This window comes from Hirundo rustica, unplaced genomic scaffold (genome assembly GCF_015227805.2).
Source record: "Hirundo rustica isolate bHirRus1 unplaced genomic scaffold, bHirRus1.pri.v3 scaffold_479_arrow_ctg1, whole genome shotgun sequence".
Taxonomy (NCBI): Eukaryota; Metazoa; Chordata; class Aves; order Passeriformes; family Hirundinidae; genus Hirundo; species Hirundo rustica.
Window position 1 is genome coordinate 1474 of NW_026690523.1, and position 18121 is coordinate 19594.

The following is an 18121-nucleotide window of genomic DNA, read 5'->3' on the forward strand; positions in this document are numbered from 1 at the left end:
AAAATGCCCAAAAATTCCCAATTTCCCCCCCCCAAATTCCCAATTTTCCCCCCGAAAAGCCCCGAAATTAAAGGAAAAAAATCCCCATTATCAGAAACTCCATTAATTAATGAAGAGCCCCATTAATTAAGGATTCCCTGATAATAGAGGAGCCATTAATTAATTGAGGCGCGATTAATGAACAGATCAATGAAGAGACCCCGGTAATGAAAGGCCTGGTAATTAACCAAGGCCCCCCGTTACAATTAATCATGAGTTAATTAAACCCCCCTCATTAACAGCAATTAAGGACCCCCGAGGGGGGAGGGGAGGATTTGGGGTCCCCCCCAGTGCCCAACCCCCCCTTTTCCCTGGGAATTCCCCAAATTTCATCAAATTCCACGGAAATCCCCCCGAAATTCTGGAATTCCGTGGAAATCCCCCAGATCCCGACATTTTCCAGGGAATTCCATCACGGGGGGAGGGGAACATTCGGGGGGGTTTTTTCCCCTTTTTTCCTCCACAAAGTCCCTCCCTCACTCCCAAAAAATGGGAATTTTCCCGTTTTCCCCATTTTTCCCCCCAAATTCCGCCTCTTCCCGCCCCTCCCCCGCCGAAACCTGCGATTTTTTTTTTCCCTCTTTTTTTGTTTTTGCGCTTTTTTTTTTATACAATTACAACAAAATTCTTTCAACAAACTTTAAAAAAAAATTTACATTTTCCATCTTTTTTTTTGCCTTTTTTTTTTCTCCTTCCCCCCCCCCCCCCTTTTTTTTTTTTTTTTGGACTTTTTTTTCCTCTTTTCCCCTCCCTCCTCCCCTCTTTTTTTTTAATTTTAATTTTTTTCCAGCCCCTCCCCCCTCCCCATCTCCCCCCCCCCTTTTTTTTTCCCCTCCCCCCCTGCCCCGCCCCCACCTCCCCAAATTTCCGGGAATTTTGTTTGGGATGTGCCGGGGTTCACCGGTAGCCCTGGTAGCCGTAGTAGTTCCTGTAGTACCGGTCTCTGTCCTGGTAGTAGTTCTGCCACTGGGGGAGGATTGGACCGGGTAAACTGGGAGAACTGGGAGGCTGAGACACCCCCGGGACCCCCTGGAACCCTCCAGAACCCTCCAGAACCTCCTGGAACCCTCCGGAACCCCCCTGGAATGTCCCAGAACACACCCGGAACCCCCCTTGGAGCCCCCCCAGAACCCTCCAGAACCTCTTGGAACCCTCCAGAAACACCCCCAGGACCCCCTGGAACCTCCCAGAACCTCCTGGAACCCTCCAGAATGTCCCAGAACCCACCCAGAACCCCCCAGGGAACCTCCCAGAACCTCCCGGAACCCTCCAGAACCTCCCAGAACCTCCCAGAATTTCCCTGCTGGATTGGATCCGAAAATCCCCAAATCCCGAAATTCCCACCAGAATCATTCCTGGGGTCGACAACCCGGAGTAACCCTGGCGGGAATCCCGGTTTAACACTGACACAGATCCCGGTTTCACCCCGGTTTCACCCCAGTTTCACCCCAGTTTAGCCCTGACATAGATCCCAGTTCAACCCCAGTTCAACCCCAGTTCAACCCCAGTTTAACCCCAGTTTCACCCGTTTAACCCCAATTTAACCCCAGTTTAACCCCAATTTAACCCCAGTTTAACCCCAATTTAACCCCAGTTTAACTCCGATTTAACCCCAGTCTAGCCCTGATGTAGATCCCAGTATAACCCGAGTTTAACCCCAGTTTAAGCCCCGTTTAACCCCAGTTTAAGCCCCGTTTAACCCCAGTTTAACCCCAGTTTAAACCCCGGTTTCAGCCCGGTTCGACCCGCACCTCGCGGTTGTACTGCCGGTAGTAGTCGCGGTATCTGTTGTAGTCGTAGTCGCGCCCGTAGAACCGATCGTCGTAGCCCCGGTAGCGCTCGTAGAAGTTCCGGTAGCCCTGGGGGCAGGAAGTGCGGTCAGGGCCAGTACAGACCAGTTCAGACCAGTATAAACCAGTTCAGACCAGTACAGACCAGTTCAGACCAGTATAAACCAGGAAAAGACGGCAAAAACCATTAAAAACCAGCACAAGAACCAGACAGAACGGCCAAAGCCCAGTGACAACCCCTTCAAACCAGCTCAAACCCATTTAACACCAGTCCAAACTGGGAAAGAACAGCTCAAACATCAAACCGGGACCCAGAAGTGCCGAGAAACAACCGGGAAGGCGCCAGGAAATGGTCAGGGAGCGGGAAATGTCCTGGAAATGTCCCGGGAATGCCCCAAAGGCGCCCTCGGTGACCCCAGAAACCATCAGGGAGCGCTGTAAATGCCCCCAGGAGCGCCCCAGAGTGCCCAAATCTGCTCTGGAAGTGCCTGGGAATGCCCAAAACCACCCAGGAATTGCCCTGAGAGTGCCCCAAACCGCCCTGGAAGTGCCTGGGAATGCCCCAAACCGCCCTGGAATTGCCCTGAGAGTGCCCAAAACCACCCTGGAAGTGCCTGAGAATGCCCCAAACCGCCCTGGAAGTGCCCCCTGAGTGCCCCAGAGCCCGGAGCCCCGGCACTCACCCCGCGGTTCCCCGGCTGCCCCCAGTACTGCGGCTGCTGCTGCCCCCCGTAGATGCGGCTGTCGTAGCCCCGGCGCTGCCCCCCGACTGCGGGCACCCAACGGCAACGGTCAGAGCCACAAATCCGGCCCAGAATACATCCAAATCCATCCCAATCCAGCCCAAAAACCATCCAAAACAGCCCCAAACCCATCCCAAATCCCCATCCCAAATCCCATCCCAAACCCCAGCCCAAATCCCATCCTGAATCCAGCCCCAAACCCAGCCCAAATCCCACAAACTCCACCCCAAATCCCCCCCATCTCCACCCACATCCCTAAATCCCATCCCCAGTCCGTGTCCCAGCCGGATCCCGCTTTTCCCTCCCCAAATCCCACCTTTTCTTTCCCCGTTTTCCCCACTCCCGCCCCGACCGTAGCCCTGGCCGTGGTTCTGCCGGTTGCGTCTGTTCCCGGTTTATCCCGTTTTTATCCCATTTTATCCCGTTTTTATCCCCATTTTTCCCGTTTTTATCCCATTTTATCCCGTTTTTTTCCCGGTGTTTTTATCCCGTTTTCCGGCCCCTGACCGTAGCCCTGGCCGCGGTTGCGGTTCTGCCGGTTGCGCTTGTTCCCGTTTTTATCCCGTTTTTATCCCATTTTATCCCATTTTTACCCCATTTTCCCCTGTTTTATCCCATTTTTCCCCATTTTATCCCGTTTTTTCCCCATTTTATCCCGTTTTTCCCCATTTTATCCCGTTTTTTCCCCGTTTTTCCCCGTTTTCATCCCGTTTTCCGGCCCCTGACCGTAGCCCTGGCCGCGGTTGCGGTTCTGCCGGTTGCGCTTGTTGCGGTTGTTGCGCCGGTTCCCGCGTTTCTCCGACGGCGGCAGCAGCTTCCGCGCCTCCTCCTTCCAGCGCAGCACCAGCGGCGCCGCCTCGTCCCGGCCCAGCTCCCCGAACACAACCTCGTCCACGTACTCGCTCTTCTCCGGGAGCGAGTAATTGGCTGCAAAAACGGGGAAAGTCGGCACCGAAACGGGGGGAAGTAACGGGATTTATTGGGGGAAAACAATGGAATTTATTGGGGGAAAATAATGGAATTTACAGGGGGAAAATAACTGGATTTACTGGGGGAAAACAGGGAATTTACTGGAGGGAATAGGGAATATACTGGGGGAAATACAGAAATTATTGGGGGGAAAATAGGGAATTTACTGGGGGAAAATAATGGAATTTATTGGTGGAAAACAGGGAAATTACTGGGGGGAAATAATGGGATTTATTGGGGGAAAATAATGGAATTTATTGGGGGGAAAATACGGAATTTCCATTTCCAATTTCCCATGGGATTTTTTCCAGGCTTTTTCCCATTTTTTATTTTCCAGCTGGGAAAAAAAAATCCCCTCGGGAGCCCCAGAACCCGGGAGAGCGCCGTGATTCCCCGCGCCGTTCCTCCGCTCTCTTCCCAGTTTTCCCTGGGTCTTTTTCCCATTTTTCCCCTCCTTCTCCCCGGGTTTTTTCCTTTTTTTTTCCATTTTTTTCCCCGATTTTTTCCCCCTTTTCCCCAGGTTTTTTCCCGTTTTTCCCCGGGGTTTTTCCCGTTTTTCCCCAGGTTTTTCCCTGGGTTTTTCCCCAGGGTTTTTCCCCGGGTTTTTTCCCATTTTTTCCCCGTTTTCCCCCACCTTTCATCTCCAGCATGACCGACTCGGGCACGTCGTCGCCCTCGGCCTGGCGCCGCTGCTCCAGGCGCTGCTCCCAGTCCGGCTCCGGCGGAACGATCACCACCACTTTGCGGGAAAAGCCCTTGAAGGCCGAGAGCTTCCGGCGCTGCCCCGAGTTGTACACGTTGCACTGGGGGGAAAAAACGGGAATGTGGGGGAAAAAAAACAGGATTTGGGGGAAAAAATGGGATTTGGGGAAAAAAAACCTGGGATTTGGGTCAGGAACTGGGGGTTTAGGATGTACAACGGGGATCTTTGGGATGAGTTCCTGAAGGGTTTTTGTGGGTGGGTTTTCCCGGGATTTTTTTTTTTTGAGGGTTTTTTCCCCTGGATTTCCTGGGCTCGTTTCCCCGGACTTCTCGGGCCGGTTTCCCGGCGTTCCTGGGCCCGTTTCCCTGGATTTCCCGGCGTTCCCTGGCCAGTTTCCCTGGATTTCCCGGTGTTCCCAGGCCCGTTTCCCTGGATTTCCCGGCATTCCCTGGCCCGTTTCCCTGGATTTCCCGGCATTCCCGGGCCCGTTTCCCTGGATTTCCTGGCGTTCCCGGGCCCGTTTCCCTGGATTTCCCGGGCCGGTTTCCCCGGATTTCCCGGGCCCGTTTCCCTGGATTTCCCGGGCCGGTTTCCCCGGATTTCCCGGGCCGGTTTCCCCGGATTTCCTGGGCCGGTTTCCCGGATTTCCCGGGCCGGTTTCCCCGGATTTCCCGGCGTTCCCGGGCCCGTTTCCCAGCGTTCCCGGGCCAGTTTCCCTGGATTTCCCGGGCCGGTCTCCCCGGATTTCCCTGGATTTCCCGGCGTTCCCGGGCCGGTTTCCCCGGATTTCCCGGCGTTCCCGGGCCCGTTTCCCCGGATTTCCCGGCGTTCCCGGGGTACCTGGTCCAGGATGAAGTTGCGGCGGGCGCGCGGCGCGATCTGCACCAGCTTGCTAAGGCACTGCGCCGCCTGCTGAGTCAGCAGCTCCCGGCTCTTGGCGTCCAACTCCTCCGGCTCCGGCCCCCGCGTCTGCCGCAACGGGAATTCGGGAATTCAGGGATTCGGGAGCACGGGAAAGGGCCGGAGGAGATCCAGGCCGGGGGAGCCTGGCTCTTGTCTGGGCCACAGATCCCAGCCCAGCATTCCCACAGATCCCAGCATTCCCACAGACCCCAGCATTCCCACAGACCCCAGCATTCCCACAGACCCCAGCATTCCCATAGATCCCAGCATTCCCACAGACCCCATCCATCCCACCAATCCCACAGACCCCCGGGATGCTGACCCTGAGCTGGTGCAGGACGCGCTCCGTTCCCAGGATATTGTAGCGCTTGTCCCGGTTTTCCTGGGAATGTTTCTGTGCCCACTGCGTCTTCCCGGAGCCCGGGAGCCCCACCATGAGCAGCACCTGTGGGAGAGGAGGGAGGAATTCCCGGATGGAACATCGGCATTCCCAGGGCATCCAGGGGCACTCGGCGCCGGGATCCCCGACGGAGCAGGGCTCAATTCCCAGGGGCACAAACACCGGGATTTCTCATGGATCCAGAGGGACAAACCCCAGGATTCCCGTGGGATCAGTGCTGGATTCCCAATGGATCCAGAGGGACAAACCCCAGGATTCCCGTGGGATCAGTGCTGGATTCCCAGCAAACCCTGCGCCATCATCACTGCAAACCTCCCACAATCCCCAGGGAACACCCCCCGGAATCCCCATGGAAACCCCAGGAAATCCCCAGGGAATCCCCAGGGAATGCCCAGAGAATCTGCAGGGAATCACCAGAGAATCCCCAGGGAATCCCTGGGGAATCCACATGGAATCCAAAGAGAATACTCAGAGAATCCGCAGGGAAACCCCAGGAAATCCCCCGGGAATCCCCAGAGAATCCCCAGGAAATCCCCATGGAATCCCCAGAGAATCCTCGGAGGATCCCCAGGAAATCCCCATGGAATCCCCAGAGAATCCTCGGAGGATCCCCAGGAAATCCCCCTGGAATCCCCCTGGAATCCCCCCGTAATCCCCCCCCGGAATCCCGCGCCCACCTCGCACTCCTGGGTGCTGCGGGGCCCCGGCGGTGTCCGGACCCTGTCGGGCGCGGGGATCTCGTGGATGAAGACGAAGCCCTCGGGGACGGGCGCCAGCGGCTGCGGGCGCTGCCCGAAGTTGAGCTCCACGGCGCAGCCCTTGCACAGGACGTGGGGCAGCAGCGCCCGCGGCCCCAGCGCCGCCTTGGGCACGCGGAACGCGGCGCCCAGCTCCTGCCCGTTCTTGGAGAACGACAGCTCCACCAGCTCGGCGCCCTCAAAATCCTGCAACCGCCGTGCCCCATGGTTTTATTCTATTTTTCCCAGTTTTTTTCTTTCTTTTTTCCCTTTTTTCTGTGTTTTCCCCCCTTTTTTTCCCTATTTTTTCCCTTTTTTTCCCAGTTTTTCCCCTTTTTTTGTGTGTTTTTCCTGTTTTTTTTCCTTTTTTTTCCCTTTTTTTTCCATTCTTTTTCTGGTTTTTCCCAGTTTTTTTACTGATTTTCCCCTGGGGTTTTTTTTTCTGTTTTTCCCAGTTGTTTCTCCTCTCTTTTCCCTTTTTTCCCCATTTTTTTCCCACTGTTTTTCCCAGTTTTTTTCCTTTTCTTTCCCTTTTCTTTCCCGTTTTTTAAAATCCATCACCTTTCCCAATCCCAGCAACATCCTCTGTGCTTTATCCCGCTTTGCCTTGACTTCTTCCAGATCTTTTCCTCATTTTTCCAAGTTTCCCCTATTTTCCCAAACGTTTTCAGATTTCCCTGGTCTCTCCCCAACTATCTCCTGATTCTTCCAGCTTTTCCCTTAATTTTCGAGGATTTTTCAGTGTTTTCCCCCAGAATTTCCCCATTTTTCCCAGAATTTCCCCAATTTTCCCCTTGCTCACCGCAAAGCAGCCGATGACGTCGTTCTCCCCGAAGCTTTCCCCGAATTCCTCAAATTTCCCATTTTCCACCTTCAGCCCCCGCCCGTCAAAACCGTAGGAAAATTCGTCCTCCCCTGGAACGGGGCAAAAAAACCGGGATTTGGGGCTGGATTTGGGGAATTCCGAAGGGTTTGGGGGACGGAGGAAGGGATTTTGGGGATGGGAAAATGTGAATTCCGGGATCCCAAAGGGGATTTGAGGAGGAATTTGGGATGGATTTGGGGATTCTGGATGGGAAGGGGGAATTTTGGGATGCCAAATGGATGTTGGGGCTGAATTTCCCAATTTTGGGGCTGGATTTGGGGATTTTCCAGTGGATTTTGGGATTTTTCAGAGGATTTGGGGCCGGATTTTGGGATTTTTCAGTGGGTTTTGGGATTTTTCCGTGGATTTGGGGCTGGATTTGGGGTCTCACCCAGCTGGGAGTGGGAGAAGTCCACGGACCAGCCCACCCTGAGCAGCGGCACCTCGGAGCTCCCCTCCTTCCCCGGGAGGTTCTGAGACACCTGCGCGGAAATTCCGGATTTGGGATCCAAAAACCTCAGGGAAAGGGAACGGCGGCAGCAAAAATCCCCCAAAATCCCCAGAGCCCGCTAAAGCCGGAACCAAAACCCCCAAATCTCCCCGGAACTCCTAAAACTCTCCCTGAAAAACCCTGAATGCTCCCAAAGACCTGCCCAAAACCTCCCGAAATCCCAGAAATCCCCTCCAAAACATCCCGGAACCACCCCAGGAACGCCCAAAACCCTCCCAAATCCCTCGGACCCTCCCGAAAAAGCTCGGGTTGTGTCCAGAACACCCCGAGCCCACCCAAAACCAAACTCAAACCCCCCCAGATCCCCTTTTTTCCCTTTCTTTCCCCGGGCAGAGCGGCCCCCGCGGCCCCATCCCGGGATTCCCCGGGGATTCTCCCGGGATTCCCACCTTGGCCTGGAAGCAGACGCGGCCGCGGGTGACGCCGTGGGTGCTGCGGGCGCCGGCCCAGAGCCCCGGGAAGCGCTCGGAGAAGAGCGGCTGCCCCCCGTAACGATCCCGGCTCGCCCGGAACTGCAGGTCCGACGTGTCTGCCGAGGCAAAATTCCCAAATTCCGGCCCCGGGTCCCGCCGGGATCCCCGAGAAGCGGCGCCGGAACCCGCGGGGGAGCGGCAAAAACCCGCCCCGGGCCGAATCAAACCCGGCTCGAATCGAGAGAGAGATGGGGTGATCCCGAAAAATCCTCACGGAATTCCTCATTCCCACCCCAAATCCCTGAAACCGGGGAAAAAAAAACAACAACCTCCCTGAAGCGATCCCAAAATTCCACCTGGAACTGAGGCAAAGTCAGCTCAAATCCCAAAATTCCTGGATTTCTAGACAAAACCCGCTTTGGATTGAGTGAAATCCACCTGAAACCATCCCAGAAACTCCCAAATCGTCCCAAAAAAAATTCAAAAATCATCCAAAGAATTCAAAAATCATCCAAGGAATTCAAGAATCATCCAAGGAATTCAAGAATCATCCAAGGAATTCCCAAACCATCCCCAAAATTCCCAAATCCTACAAAACAAAATTATGGACGATCTCAAAATTCCCCCCACAAATTCAATGGCATCTCCCCCGGAAACGCCCCAAATTCCGTAAATCCTTGAGAAACGCCTCAAATCCTCAAGGACGGCTCTGAGCTGATCCCAGAAATCCCCGGAATTCCCGAATTCCCGTACAGGTGTCGAGGATCACCAGCGTCTCGTCCTCCTCCCCCTCCGGCGGCTCCTCCTCCGGCGGCGGCGGCGACTTGGATCTGCGGGATTGGGAAGATCCCAACGTTTGGGGGAAATCCCCGATTCTGGCAGGGAAAATCCCAAACGCAGAGCGGAGGAGGAACTTCCAGAAAATCCCAAATTCTTCAGGAATTCTGGGGTCCCCAAAACTCCCGGGCTCTCGCACCCTTTGGGGACCCAGAATTCCAGAAATTGGCAATTCCCTGATTTCGGGACCTCTCCAGAACTTTAAGGATAATCCCAACCCCCAACCCTTTGGGAATCCCCATTTCTGAGACCCCAAAATTCCCAAAACTCCCAGAAAATCCCCAAAACTCCCAGAAAATCCCCGCTGTGAGCTCCCTGATTTCGGGACCATCCCAATCCCCGTGAGAACACCCCAAAAATTTTTTTAAAAAATCCAGGAAAATTCCTTCTTGTCCCAAACCCCCAGAAATTCCCAGAAATTCCCAGAAAATACCAAAAATTCCCAAAAAAATTCCCGAAATTCCCAGAAAATCCCCACTGCGAGCTCCCTCATTTTGGGACCTCCCCAGGGGCTCTGGGACCATCCCAACCCCCCCCCCCCAAAAAAACCCCGAAAAAAATTTTAAAAAAATCTAGGAAAATCCCTTCTTGTCCCGAAACCCCCGAAATTCCCAGAAAATACCAGAAATTCCCAGAAAATCCCCGAAACTCCCAGAAAATCCCTGCTGCGAGCTCCCTCTTTTCAGAACCATCATAATCCCCCTGAAAACACCCTGAAAAAACCTGAAAAAAAAAATCCAGGAAAATTCCTTCTCGTCCCGAAACCCCAGAAATTCCCAGAAAATACCAGAAATTCCCAGAAATTCCCAGAAATTCCCAGAAAATTCCCAGAAATTTCCCGAAACTCCCAGAAAATCCCCACTGCAAGCTCCCTCATTTCGGGACCATCCCAACCCCCCCCCCCCCCACGAAAAAACACCCAGAAAAAAAAAAAAAATCTGGAAAAAAAAAAAAAAATCCAGGAAAATTCCTTCTCGTCCCGAAAGCGCAGAACATTCCGGAAACGCGCCGGGGTCCCCACCGGCTGTTGTAGGCCTCCTCGCGGAACTCGTGGTAGGCGCGGCCGTGCTCGTCCTTCTCGTCCCGCAGCCGCTTCACCCCGCGCCGCTCGCCCTCGGCGCCCGCCGCCTCCTTCTCCTCCTCCCCTGCGCGACACCCCGGCCTTCCTCGGGATTCGCCCCCAAAATTCCCGGCGTTTCCCCACGGAGAACGAACCCCGAGGCCGCCAAAGCCAAATTCCCGCCTTTTTTTTTTTTTTTTTTTTTTTTCCCGGGTGGAAAAGGGTTAAAATTGAGGGGTTTTTGGGATTTTTTTTTTTAAATTATTATTATTTTTTGGAGGGTAAAAATTTGAATTTCTGACAGAATATTCCGTGGGAATTCCAAAGTTTTAACAGACTGATTGGCTTGGAGAGCTCCAAAGCCAAAATCCCAAGTTTTTTCCTTCGCAATTAAGTCAAAGAGTCCCTGAGGAGTTCTGGAGTTTTAAAGGAGTTTTGGCATTTTAAAGGAATTTTGGAGTTTTAAAGGAATTTTGGAGTTTTAAAGGAATTTTGGAGTTTTAAAGGAATTTTGGAGTTTTAAAGGAATTTTGGAGTTTTAAAGGAATTTCGGAGTTTTAAAGGAATTTCCAGCTCTTAGAGTGAAAAAAACTGGTTGAAATTCAACTCATTCTTCTTCAAAAGCGAACTCAAGTGAAGCGTTCCATGAAAATCTTGGAGTCTTAATGGATTTTTCCAGGTTTTAAAGGTCAGAATGTGGTTAAAGCTTGCTCAGATTTTTTTTTAAGTGCCAATTAAATCAAAGCATTCCATGAAAACCTTGGAGTTTTAATGGATTTCCTGGGGTTTAGAGTAGCAAAAAAGGCCAAAATTTCAAATTTTTTTTCCTTAAAACTTAATTAAATAAAGACGTCCCATTGAAATTTGGGGTTTTCCCGGCTTTTGGAGTTGTGAAGTGGCAAAAATTCCAACTTTTTCCTTAAAAACGATTAAAATAAAAATATTCCACTAAAATATTGGAGTTTTAATGGATCACCCAGGTCTCAGAGTGGCAAAATTAAACCTCAGGAAGCAGAAATTCCCACCTGGAATGGGTAAAAAAAAAGCCACAAAACCACTTAAAAGCCTTTAAAATGTAAAATTCCCCTGGGGTTTTCATGGAAAAGGAAAAATTCCAGATCAAGACCCCATTGGGTCATTAAAAACCGGAAAATCCAAATTAAAAAAAATCAATAAATCCAACAAGAAAATCCAAGAAAACATACACACACACAAAAAAAATCCCAATTTTTTCCCCTTGGTTGGCCAAAAAAGTCCTGAAAGTCCAACAAAATGTGGAAATCGTCCCATAAAATCCAACTTTTTGCATTTTAGCAGAGTCCCACAATGGAGATTTTCCACCTCTTATCCCATAAACATCAAAGTTTGGGATAAAAACAGGAATAATTTCATTTCATCCTCAGCAAGATTCTGCTCCATGGTGATCTGTGCTCATCAAAGCCCCCCAAAATCAGGATTTTCCCTCAAAAAGCAGCATTTTCCCCCTCAAATCCCAGGATTTTTCACTAAAAAAATCAGTATTTTCCAACAAAACCCAAGATTTTCCCTCAGAAAACATAATTTTTTCCTCACAAATCATTATTTTCCCTTCAGCAATAAAGACTCTCCCTCAAAAGTCAGGGGTTTTCCCTCAAAAAATCACAACTTTCCTTTAAAAATCCAGATCTTCCCCTCAAAAATGTGGATTTCCCCCTCCAAATCTGAAAACTTTCCCCAAACCCAGAGACTTCTCCTTAAAAAAAACAAAAATTCCCCAATTTTCCCAACACTTTCATTCCGATTATTTCTCCAAATTCAAAACTTTTCCTTTCAAAACCGGGAATTTTCCCTCCAAAATTCCTAAAACCCAGGAGCTTTCCGTTCCAAACGTGCATCTTCCCCACATCCCACATTTTTTCTCTAAAAACCAGGAATTTTTCCCGACTTTTCCCTCACAATCCGGGCTCTTTTCCCAAAATCCAACTTGGAATTCATTAATTCCCGGAATTCCGTTGATTTTCCCCTCAAGCCGCGGCTGCAGAAAACCAAACCCAACTTTTTCCCGCTTTCTTTCCTTCCCAAATCCCGATTTTCCCTCTCGGCACCGGGATTTTATCCCCAATTCTTGGGCTTTCCAAAACGGAACAAACCCTTCATCCCAAAAATAACCCTCGGGATCCTTCCCCTCGGAAATTGGGAATGAGGCCGAAATTGGGATTTTTCGGGGGGAAATGGGAATTTTGTGAGGGGGAAGGAAGCGAGCGGCTCCCTCCCGAGGGTCCCGGGCTCCTTTTCCCCGTTTTGGGAATTTTTTTCCCCCGGTTTTTGGAATCCCTCCCGAAGATCCCGAGGATCTTTCCCCGTTCTTTTCCCGATTTGGGGGATTTTTTCCCCCTTTTTTCCCCCGGTTTTGGGGACCTTTCCTGAGCATCTCGAGGTTCTTTCCCGGTTTTTTGCACGATTCGGGAGATTCATTCCCCGTTTGTTGTTTTGTTTGTTTGTTTGGGGTTTTTTTTTCCCCCCTCCCCCCGGTTTTTGGGACGCCTCCCGAAGTTCCCTTCCCAATTCCGGGAATCCACCCCGAGGATCTGTCCCGGTTCCGGGGGTCGCTCCCGAGGATCCCGGGGTTCATTCCCGGTCCCGGGGGTTCCTGTCCCGGTTCATTCCCGGTCCCGGGGGTTCCTGTCCCGGTTCTTTCCCCATTTTTGGGATCCCTCCCGAGGATCCCGGGGTTCATTCCGGTCCCGAGGGTCTCTCCCGGCTCTCCCCCATCGCTCACCCGCCGGCGCCTCCTCCTCCTTGGCCTCGGCCGCGGCCGCTTCGTCCCCGCTGGGCGCCTCCTCCGGCGGCCGCTCGGCCCCGTTCACGCCTTCTCCTCCTCCTCCTCCTCCTCCTCCACCCTCGGCCGCTTCGGCCTCGGCCTCGGCCGCGGCCGCCGCTCCCTCCTCCTCCTGCGGCGGCTGCAGCGGCTCCGACGCCGCGGGCTCGGCCGGGGCCGCCTCCTCTTCCTCCTCCTCCTCCTCCTCCTCCCCGGGGGGGGCCGGGCTGGGCCGGGGCCGCCTCGGGGGCCGCGGCGGCCGCTTCGTCCTCATCGGCCAGCAGCGCTTCCTCGTCCTCTTCCTCCTCCTCCTCCTCCTCCTCTTCCTCCTCCTCCTCCTCCTCCTCGTCCCCGCCGTGGGGCCGCCCGCCCGGGCCTCCCGCCGGCCCCGCTTCCCCTGCGCAGCTCGAGGCCGCCGCGGCCGGGCCTCCCCCGCCGCCGCCGCCGCCGCCTTCCTCGGGCCCCGCCGCTAACATCTCGGCGTCCAGGGCCTCCTGCAGCCGCTGCGCCAGCTCCACCTTCAGCCCGCGGGCGTCCAGGCCGCGCCGGCCCAGCTCGGCCCGCAGCTCGGTCACCTTCAGCCGCTTCACGTCCATGGCGGGGCCGGTGTGCGGGAAGGGGGGGGGAAAGGGGCCGCGGGGCGGGGGGGGAAGGGAAGCGGAAGCGCGGGCGCGCTGAGGCGGCGGCGCCGAGGCCGGAGCGCGAGGCCGGGCCGGGCCCTGAGGCCGCGGGGCGGGGACTGAGGGAGGGAAGGGGCGGAAGGAAGGGGGCGGAGAAGGGACGGGTCGGGGTTGGCGGGGTGGGGGAGAAGGGGAGAAGAGAGCGAGAGCGCGAGGCGGGGCCGCCGCCGCTGGCGCGGGGAGGGGGCGGCCGGAGCGCGGAGCGATCGCCGGGCCCGTCCCGCTCCCGCCGCCGCCGCCGCCTCAGCCGCGCCTGCGCCGCCGCCGTCCCTCAGCCGCGCCCCCCCCGCGCGCCGCGCGCCGCCCTTCCCGCGCCTGCGCCGCGCCTGCGCGCCCGCGCAAACCCCGCCCGCGCCGCCTCGGCGCGCAGGCGCGGCGCAGGCGCGGGGAGAAGCCCCCGCACGGCGCGCAGGCGCCGCGGCCGCTCTTCCCCCCCCCCCCCCCGCCAGCCCCACCTACGTGCGCAACGGCCGCCGCGAGTGTGGCGGCGGCTCCGCCGCTTCCCCTCCCGTCCTCCCCGCGCGCGGCCCGCGCCCGCCGCTCGGATTTTCTGATTGGCGCCGGCCGCGCCGTTCTGCCCGGCGACGGCGAAAGGCCGCGCTCCTATTGGTGGAGGGGGCGCTCGCCTCACGCGCGGTTTCCCGCCCGCCGCGGCGCCGCCATTTTGTTTCGGTGGATGAAGGGGTGGGGGGGGGGCTCAGCGCGCGGCCGCTGGTGGGAAAAGGGTTAAAAATGTGTAAAAATACAGACAATAAACAAGATTCGTTTAAGTTTGAAATTGGGAGCGGAAGAAGCGCGGAGGCGGAGATTGGCCCGCGCTTCATTCAAGAAACCCGCTGTTCCCAGCTCCCCTCGGGGATTTATTCAATAAAACCCTTCAAACCCCTCACACGCTCCTTTTAACACTATCAGTATTTATTATTACCCACATCAAGCTCCAGTTTCACCCGGAAAGCGCCGTGATGACGGAGTTTAACCCCGAAAGGAGGCGCGGGGGAGGCGCCGCCATCTTGAGGCGCGCTGTGAGGGAAAACCCGGAGCCGCCGGAGTCGGGCGCGCACAGAGCCGCGGGGCCACTTAAATAAAAACCGCGCAATTCACCGACTAAACCAATTTCCAAGACACCAAAAAGTTGAATCTGTTTTTTCACACAGGAAATTCCCCCGAGGGGGGTGCACCGTTCCCGGAGGCACTGCAATACCGGGACGATGCGCGGAGCGGATGGAGCAAGCTCCGGGTCCAACTCCCGAGCCCAAAAATCCGTTTAATATGAAGTCCTCTCATCGAGGACGTATCAGATATTAAACTGATAAGAACAGATACTACACTTGATCTTAGCCAAAAGGCCGAGAAGCGATACCCGACCTCCGCCGCGCTCCGAGCCCGGCCCCACCCGCCCCGCTCGCACCTCACGGGCACCCCCACGCCGCAGCCCCGGCCGCTCCCAGCCGGTCCCGGGCTCCTCCCGCATCTCCTCCCGCACCTCCCGCCCGCTTCCCGCATGCAGCGACCCCGCCGAACCCCGAAATGCCCCCCAAAACCACTCCCAGCATGCCCTTCGCGCTAACCGAGCTAATATGCATAACCCCGCCCGTTATGCAAATGACCAGCCGGGCTTTTTGCGTGGCCCGGCGCGCCTCTTTCCCGCCTCGCTACGTGATTGGCCGGCTGCCCCCCTCAATTTGCATCGCCCCGCCCCCGCCGCGGCGCCCGTTGGGGTCCCACCTTGCCCCCCCCACCGGGGGAGGGACAGCGGAACGCAGGACGGCCCCAAAACCCCAAAATCATCCCCAAAACCCTTTCCCCGCCCCAGAACTGACCAAAACTGCTCAAAGTGCCCCAAAACCTTTCCCGGGGGTGAGTGGGTGGGGATCTCGGGACCCCAAATCGCAACCCCAGAGCAGGGGGGGGAGGTCGGGATTCACTGAGAGGGTGACAAGAGGTGACACCCCAGGGACCCCTCAATCCCCGTGGGTGTCTCACAGCTCATGGAGGGGTAACACAAAGGGAGAGACCCCCCCAAAATTCCTGTCCAAAGGGAGCCGGGTGTGCGTTTCACTCTTTATTTGTGGGGGTGACAAAATGACAACGCCAGTGTCCCCCTCAGAGCTGGGTGGACGTTCCACGCTTTATTCTGCGGTGACAAGTGACGGTCCCACTGTCCCCCCATGTCCATGCTCCGCTGGGTGTCCCACACTCCATCCGCAGGTGATCCCAGGTGTCCCCAGGGGCACTCAGGTGAGCTCAGGTGTCCCCAGGTGTCATCACATGAGCTCAGGTGATCCCAGGTGCTCTCAGGTGTCCCCAGGTGACCCCACCGCCGTGTCCCCGGCCTAGAACTTTCGGAGGGCTCCCACGGTGATGTCGAAGAGCCGGGGGTCGCTGAAGCTCCCGTTCTTGTCCAGCAGGAAAAAGAAGGGGCGGCCGCGGACCTTGATGGGGATGGCCGCCCTCACCTCGAGCCGGTGTGCGCGGCCGGACACGTCCCGCAGCGGCACGGTGAGGCTGCGCCGGCCCAGCCCCAGCGGCCCGGGGGTGCCGATGGTGACGGCGGAGCCGCCCCGCAGCAGCGTCACCCGGCTCACGGAGCGCAGCGGCAGCACGCAGCCCGCGGCCAGCGTCAGCGAGCCTGGGGGAGAGGGACAGCGCTGGGGCGGAGCGGGGCGAGCCCCGGGGCCGGCCCAAGCCCGCTGCGTCCCCGGTGTCACCCCGTGAGCTGGGGCTGGGTCCGCTGCCCTCAGCCCGGTTCGATCCCGGTTCCACCGCCCCGAGCCCCGGTGCCCTTCCCCTGACCCCGCCGTGTCCCCGCTCCCGCGGCCCGGTTCCAAGCCCGGGCTGTCCCCGGTTCCCCCCCGCTCCCGTTCCGAGCCCGGCCCCGCTCCGCCGGTACCGACGGTGAGGCAGGACGCCGTGAAGCCAAAGCGCCACTTGTTGTCGCGGGGCCGCAGCGGATCGTCGGGCCCGGGCCCGGGCGCGGGGCGCAGCGCCGTGAAGGCGAAATGCGCCAGGTAGGCCCAGAAGAGCCCCTGGCCCGTGCAGAAGAGCCCCACGAGGCGGAAGAAGCGGCTGCGGTCGTGCTGGTACAAAACCACGTCCCGCGACACCGCCGCCACCTCCAGCGCCGCCCGCGCCGCCATGACGGCGGCGCCGCCGGTGCTCCGGGGCCGCGCGGCGCCTCAGCCAATCGGCGACAGCCGGAGAGGAGCCGCGGCCAATCGGCTTCGACGCGGCGGCTCAGCCAATCGGCTTTGGCTCCGGCTCCGCCTTAGCCAATCAGCTCCCGCTCCCGCACCGCCCCCCGCCGCCATTTTTGCTGCTGGCACGTTCCCGCCCTGCCCTCAGCGCGCCCCTTAAAGGCGCCGCGTCCCAACAATCGATAATTAATTGATAATTAACCAATAATCGATAATCGATCGATTTATTTACAAAACTCGGGGGGGGGGGGATCGACGGGAGTCGAACTCGGGATGGGGGAGCCCGGGGAAGGAGCGGGGGATCTCCAACGTTCACTTGAGAAACGCGACCTCCGGAATCTTCCCTTCCAGCTGCAAGGAGAGACGGTGAGGGCAGCCCGAGAACGGGGAAAAAAACGGGAAAATGGGGAAAAAACAGGGGGAAATGGGGAAAAAAGGGGGAAAATGGGGGAAAAAGGGGGAAAATGGGGAAAAACGCACCTTGAGCTGGGTGAAAACCTGCCCAGCCTGGCCGTAATCCCAGTCGTTGTCCTGGAGGCACCTGAGGGGAAGGACGGGATTTGGGGGGAATTTGGGGGGATTTGGGGGGGTTTCGGTTTCTTTTGGAGGATTTTCAGGGTGACTTTTGGTTTTTTTCAGGGCGATTTCTGAGGGATTTTCAGGTGGATTTCTGGGGGTTTTTTTCAGGGTGATTTTTGGATTTTTAAAGTTTTTTTTTTTTTGAGGGATTTCAGGGTGATTTTTCTGGGGAAATTTCAGAGTTGGGGGTTTTTTTTGAGCAATTTTCAGGTGGATTTTTAGGGTTTTTTGGGATGATTTTGGACGTTTTTACCGAGCGATTTTCAGGGGCTTTCAGGTTGATTTTCGGGGAAATCTCATGACGTTTTTTACCGAGCGATTTTCAGGTTGATTTTTGGGGAAATTTCAGAGGTTGGGGGGGGGGTGTTTGAGCGATTTTCAGGGGGTTTTGGGATGATTTTGGGGAGATTTTGGACGTCTTTACCGAGCGATTCTCAAGGGCTTTCAGGTTGATTTTTGGTGAAATTTCAGAACTTTTTTGCGGGTTTTTTTGAGCGATTTTCAGGCTGACACTCAGCTGCTTCCACAGCGATCTCTTTTCATTTTGGGTGGGAATTTTGGGGCGATTTTTTTGGGGGTTTTTTTTTGTTTTTTCGGGTGCGATTTCTCGTGTTTTGGGGACTCACTTCTGGGACCACTCGAGGTTCATGCCCGACTGCATGGCGAAGGCGGCCAGCATCTCCTGCTGCTCGGCCGTCAGCGTGGGCACGGGGCTGGAGGAGGGCGTGGGCGCGGGCAGCGCGAAGGCTTTGCGCAGCTCCTCGGCGCTGGCGCCGCGCACAAACAGCTCGTCGTTGACGATGCACAGCCTGCCACCGGGGGGAAACAACGGGGGGAAAAACGGGGAATGGGGAATGGGGAACGGGGGGGAAAAACAACGGGGGAAAAACAACAGGAATGG

The 18121-nt window shown here is 56.1% G+C and overlaps 2 protein-coding genes, 1 long non-coding RNA gene and 1 other non-coding gene across 4 annotated transcripts; all 4 read right to left on the minus strand.

Moving 5' to 3' along the window:
- Positions 1 to 882: 882 nt before the first annotated feature.
- On the minus strand, positions 883 to 13406 carry LOC120748063 (heterogeneous nuclear ribonucleoprotein U-like protein 2). The gene is given in 15 exon segments (XM_040054136.2): positions 883 to 1005; positions 1791 to 1898; positions 2513 to 2598; positions 3299 to 3499; positions 4176 to 4344; positions 5085 to 5213; positions 5470 to 5592; positions 6225 to 6491; positions 7087 to 7199; positions 7541 to 7631; positions 8050 to 8189; positions 8827 to 8903; positions 9932 to 10055; positions 12729 to 12984; positions 12986 to 13406. Coding segments are annotated over 15 exon segments (2331 nt in total). The 5' UTR covers positions 13364 to 13406; the 3' UTR covers positions 883 to 936.
- A 1208-nt stretch (positions 13407 to 14614) lies between these two features.
- On the minus strand, positions 14615 to 14805 carry LOC120748064 (U2 spliceosomal RNA). Its single transcript, XR_005699289.1, has one exon. It is a non-coding gene; the product is annotated as a U2 spliceosomal RNA (small nuclear RNA).
- A 691-nt stretch (positions 14806 to 15496) lies between these two features.
- Positions 15497 to 16610, minus strand: TMEM223 (transmembrane protein 223). Its single transcript, XM_040054135.1, has 2 exons — positions 16338 to 16610; positions 15497 to 16076 (listed from the first exon to the last, which is right to left on the minus strand). The coding sequence occupies exons 1-2, from the start codon at positions 16582 to 16584 to the stop codon at positions 15781 to 15783; spliced, it is 543 nt and encodes a 180-aa protein (XP_039910069.1). The 5' UTR covers positions 16585 to 16610; the 3' UTR covers positions 15497 to 15780.
- A 241-nt stretch (positions 16611 to 16851) lies between these two features.
- LOC120748061 (uncharacterized) lies at positions 16852 to 18027 on the minus strand. Its single transcript, XR_005699288.1, has 3 exons — positions 17847 to 18027; positions 17122 to 17182; positions 16852 to 16992 (listed from the first exon to the last, which is right to left on the minus strand). It is a non-coding gene; the product is annotated as an uncharacterized LOC120748061 (long non-coding RNA).
- Between the last annotated feature and the right edge of the window lie 94 nt (positions 18028 to 18121).

Excerpts from the sequence above, each read along its gene's own strand:
- TMEM223 (XM_040054135.1), bottom strand. The coding sequence starts at position 16,584 with ATGGCGGCGCGGGCGGCGCTGGAGGTGGCGGCGGTGTCGCGGGACGTG. Across the intron at positions 16,077-16,337 it reads GGCGTCCTGCCTCACCGTCG|GCTCGCTGACGCTGGCCGCG; the intron begins GTACCGGCGGAG and ends CCTCTCCCCCAG.